The following is a 5,412-nucleotide window of genomic DNA, read 5'->3' on the forward strand; positions in this document are numbered from 1 at the left end:
AAAGAGGCGGGCATATGTAGTGAATGGTTTGTGACTTAGGATTGTATGATACGAATACAGAACAAGCGCAAAACTAAATTTTTTGAATTTTAAAATCAGAATTAGAGAAGAGTTAACTGAGTTGTCTACAATTATAATTAGAAAAAGTACACGTAGAAAATGAAAATATTAAATAATATGAATAATAATAAATATATTAGATGTTTAATTTATTAAGTGTACAAATAATTATTCTAATATTAAAATTTATGTAAGTAATTTAAGAGTGTAGTGTATTTTTGTATAGTTTTTCTTAAAATTATGTTAAGAAAACTTAGATTAGATAGAATGTGATACACATCATGTCGGATTATCAGCACAACAATATGCAAAATGCAAAGAGGACGTGAAAATGGATCCTCTCTATTTTTTTAACACTTAGAGAGAATAAAGTGTGATCTCTCACTTTTAATTTTATAAGTGGGATCAAAAATAAATAGGAGAGAGAGAATAATGAAATATGAGATTAAACACTCGACATCATCTATTTTTTTTTTCATTAGAGAGAATCTAATCCCTACGTAGTGTTTTATTAAAAAAATATCAATTAAATATTAATGTTAAAAGTAGGATTAAGTACGATTTTAATTTCTAAGGTATAGGCTAAAAAAATTTTTTGTCTCTAACTTTTTTTTACATACAAAATCGTCCCTAAGGTTTAAAACAAAGTTTTAAAATAGCCATTTTTACTTAAATACTAAAATTTTGGACCAAATTACCTATAACAAAAAAAATTATAAAATAAAATAAAAAGAGTATTTCTACTCTTGCAAAGTGGGAGGAAAGAAGGAGAGGGAGGAAGGGAAGAAGAAGAAGTTGTTCACAATCTACTTCTGTCTCTACTTCCGCCGCCTCCTCTATACAATTTTGGTCCTTAAGGTAAGGACGATTTTAAAACTAAGTTAAACTTTAGGAAATATTTTGTATATAAAAAAAAATTTATAACAAAAAAAATTTTTAATTTATACCTTAAGAACTAAAATTGTACTTAATTCTTAAAAGTAACTAGAGTCAGACAGTATAGAGTTATATGTAGGGTTTAAATAAATTTTTTCTTGTATTGTCTATAAGTAATATATCACTTTTTAAATAGTTTTCTGCAAATAAGGAGAAAATACTTATAGAAAAAAATCTAATACAGATACATATTTTAATTTCTTTGAATTTTTTTTGTGCTATAATATAATATTATAGTACATCAATAAAATTAAGAATAAAGTGACAATTAGGTCTTCGAAGATTTTGATTTTAGACTAATTAATTTTTAAAGAAAAAAAGTACCAATTTAGTCCTTCAGGATAGTAAACGGTGGACATATCATATCTTTCTATTAATTTATCAACTAAAACTTAACGGTGATACTTATATATACTGTTAATTACTATGACATGTCTATATATAAAAGATAGTCATATAAATAATAACTTTTGGAACAAAATTTCACTTGTTTTTATAGGATATGTGATAAATAGAGAATAGTAGATAATGAGTATATGAAAATTCAAAAGATAATAAATCCTTCACTGTTTAAAATTAAATCGTTTTCATGCTCATGTGATAGTAACAAGATATGCACCACTGTAAATAACGAAATACATGGACAATTCTATTTCGTTTTGTACTATTTATTTACAGACCGGTCACTATTTTGGAAGACCTAATTGGTACTTTTTTTTTCAAGAACTAATTAGTTCAAGGTCAACATTTTCAAAGATCTAATTGTTACTTTACTCTAAAACTAATATCATTTAAAATTAATATAACATCGCTACATCAATTAAAATTAAAATTATGCAAAAGTTGATATATCAATGACGATAAAAATTTATATGCAGTTCTTTTTATAGAAAGTTGCTTGTTAAAAATCGTTAAATTGTTTGATATGTTTGACTAACTTATTATTTAATAATTCTCAACTATTAACCTAAAGATAACTATAAGTGAGTTTTCACCATTTAGGGATAGTAATGAGGCGGGTAGGGGCGGGATTTTGCCCTACCTAACCCGTCCCGTCCTACAATAATCTGTATCGAACCCGTCTCACTTCTATTCGCGGATAGTAAAAAGTTAAATCCTAACCCGCTCTTGTGGGTATTCGTCCCGCCCTTATCCATTCCTATAATTATTAAAATCTAACAAATAAAATTAAATTTTAAACTTTATATAACTATCATCACATACATAATATAAATTAAAGTAAAAACTTAAAAATGAAGAGGTGGTGGGAAACACAGGGTGGAGTAGAACTAGGCAGCATAATAGAGATCCTAGAGTTTGAAACTGAGAAGAGTATTGTCGTGATGTCGGCTGGAAAATGAGTCATTCTCTATTTTTGTAGATCATCTCTCTGAAGATATATCGAAGAAGGAATTGTACCACTTGTTCAACTGGACTGAACGTATAAATCATAAGCTTCTATGATTTTATTTTACAATATTATGCACATAAAAATAATTATTAAAATAACTTCTAGTGATAATGACCAAAAATAGATCAAATAACTTATAAACTAATTGTTACTGATGTCAAAATATATTCTCATTTTGGGAATTTCACCACTATTTTTTGTCTTTATTTTGACTTTGAAATTAAATTTTAAACGATTCTACACTTGAAAATATTGAAATAGAAAATTTTAGCCTTATGTAATTACTCTTCATCATCATAATTATAAAATAAAATTTTCTAATGATTCTTATAACTTAAATTAAAAATTAATGTTAACCATGATAATTCATACATTTCATCTAATGATAATTAAACATATTATAAAAAATAATTTATCCATTGTTTTAGAAAAATTTAGATAAAATTTATTTTTTTGTATTTATTGTTCAACTAAATACTACATGATGCGTCGTATTCCTTTATTAGATCGAAAGGATCAGAGCGCAACATTTTGTATGCCTTATATTGTCTTGACAAAGTTTTTAAATATCATATTTTGTAATACTTAAAAAAAATAATTATTGTTGTAATTAATTTTTATTTTCCTTTGTTTTTGTTGTTAAATAATAGGAAAAATGGGTTTCCATTTTCCCAACAATGGTTAAAAAAGCAGATACAATCGAAGTACTCAACACCGGTTTGCCACAGACCCGAAGTGGAGCCTTGCAACTGGTAATTAGTAAGAATATAAAACATTGAATTAAAACCCTAAGTCTCTTTAGGTAATTAACATTAATATTGACGGTGCAGATGTATGCAGATATACATATTCTTTCACCGTTACTTAGATCTCGGGAATTCTTCTTCCTGCGGTACTGTGTGCAAGTTGATGTAGGTGCATGGATCATAGCAGATGTCTCATTTGATTCCTCCAGATTCCTTCATTCCCTCACTTGGAAGCTTCCCTCTGGATGCTTAATCCACGACATGAACGATGGATATTCCACCGTTAGTGTTAATTATTATTACTTACTATCATATTAATTTAATTTATCACATTTTTTATGCTATACTATGTATGAAAACTTCTCTTGAAAATGATATTAAATTAATATTGGCATAGATTACTTGGGTGGAACATGTGGAAATAAGTGACAGTATCCAAACGAATCCGATTTTTAGAGACCTAGTTTGTAGCAACAGTGCATTTGGAGCAGAAAGATGGATTCTGACACTCGAAAGGATGTGCGAGAGAATTGCATTCGCCTCAATGAACATGATGCCTAGTTGTGACAGTGGAGGTTAGTTTATATATAATTGATGATCCACATATATATAGCTAATGAATAATTAAGTATTTTTCAATTGTGGTTTTTTCTTTACAGTGATTGCTTCACCTGAAGGACGAAAGAACGTGATGGAATTTTCTGAGAGGATGGTAAAGCTCTTCTGTGGGTCTCTGGACATGTCAGGTAACATGGAGTTGCAATATGGGAAGAACAACAATGGTGTAAGAGTTGGTATTCGAAGAAGTATAGAGGCTGGTGTGCCTAAGGGCTTGATTGTCACTGCATCTATCTCCCTTTGGCTTCCTCTCTTGCCACAAGCACTCTTTAACTTTTTCAAAGATCCATCAACTAGACAACAGGTAATAATAAATTAAACAATAATAATCTTTAATTTTTCTTTTCTTTTATTTGATAGCCATCCAAAATGATCCTTTTTTCTTTGGGAACAAAAATTGTAGTGGGATGTTCTGTGCCATGGAAATCCAGTGACTCAGATTCAGCGCATCTCAAATGGAACTTTTTCTGATAACTTTACAACAATTCTTCGGGTACGTATTTTCAATTAGGGCTTTTATTTCATATATAAATCGTCAATTCTATTGTGACTATAACTTTGTTAATAAATTTTGCCTAACTTACTTTTTATAGTAAATTTTGATTTTTTAAAAATTATTTACTGTTATATCTTTTAAATTAAATATTATTTTTTAACATTTTCTAATGGTGAAAACTCATGTGTAGTCGACTTCACGTGAAGTTAATATTTGAGAACCGTTAAATAAGTTGAATGATTTAACTAAATTTTCATCTAACGGCTTTCAGGTGTCAACTTCACGTGAAGTCGACTTCATCTGAATTTTTACTTTTTTTTTTAATAAATAGACACTACCTTTTAGTCACCATAGCATTCACCTATATAAATATCAACTAGGGCTAGCTAGATACCTTTTTATTACTATTGTCTAAATAAGCAATAAAAATAAATTCTAAATTGATGATCCATGATGATGATGATGATGTATGTGGTGCAGCCTTATATTCCTACGGAGAACAACACGCTTCTTCTCCAAGAATGCTGCACGGATTTCTTGGGAAGCGTGGTGGTGTATGCTCCGGTTGATGTTGGCACAATAACTGCGGCAATCAACGGAGAGGACACCACCACGATGCCTATTCTCCCCTCCGGCTTCACCATATGCGGAGATGGATCTCCTCCGCGAGGAGCTTTCTTTGGCTGTGCGCTTCCAGAATCGAGACATTACGGTGGCTCCATACTAACGGTGACCGTACAGGTGCTAGTTAGTAACCAAAATGCGGTGGGGCAGTTCAACATGAACACCGTTGATGCTGTCAATGGACTCGCAGCCACCACTGTCAAGAAAATTAAAGCCGCCTTCAAATGTCCCTGATGATAATGAGTTGGTTTAATTCGTCTTTTTTTCTTTGGACATTGTTTAATTCGTCTTTTAATTAACTGTTATTGTTGTTTAATTTTGGGCCAATAAACCAAGTACTTGTGGCTTTCATTTAAACTTCTTGACAGCTATCATTTGAACTTATAATTTGCTTGCCAAGTTCGATGAATGTGGAACCAGAAATTGCAATCAATTACTTTCTTTAAATTCCCTAGCACATGGATGACGGAAAATAATATTTTATGAGTTTAATTTTAATATATTAATAATTTAAAATATTT

The 5,412-nt window shown here is 29.8% G+C and overlaps 1 protein-coding gene across 1 annotated transcript in view; it reads left to right on the forward strand.

The window, feature by feature from the left end:
• LOC107631472 (homeobox-leucine zipper protein HDG8-like) overlaps positions 1-5,336 on the forward strand; it is a 6,809-nt gene extending 1,473 nt beyond the window's left edge. Inside the window, exons 2-7 of the mRNA XM_016334929.2 lie at positions 3,058-3,159; positions 3,238-3,435; positions 3,551-3,728; positions 3,813-4,075; positions 4,175-4,264; positions 4,748-5,336. Coding sequence (XP_016190415.2) covers positions 3,058-3,159; positions 3,238-3,435; positions 3,551-3,728; positions 3,813-4,075; positions 4,175-4,264; positions 4,748-5,125 — 1,209 coding nt within the window. The 3' untranslated portion in view covers positions 5,126-5,336. The remainder of the gene's footprint in view (positions 1-3,057; positions 3,160-3,237; positions 3,436-3,550; positions 3,729-3,812; positions 4,076-4,174; positions 4,265-4,747) is intronic.

This window comes from Arachis ipaensis, chromosome B03, assembly GCF_000816755.2.
Source record: "Arachis ipaensis cultivar K30076 chromosome B03, Araip1.1, whole genome shotgun sequence".
Taxonomy (NCBI): domain Eukaryota; kingdom Viridiplantae; phylum Streptophyta; class Magnoliopsida; order Fabales; family Fabaceae; genus Arachis; species Arachis ipaensis.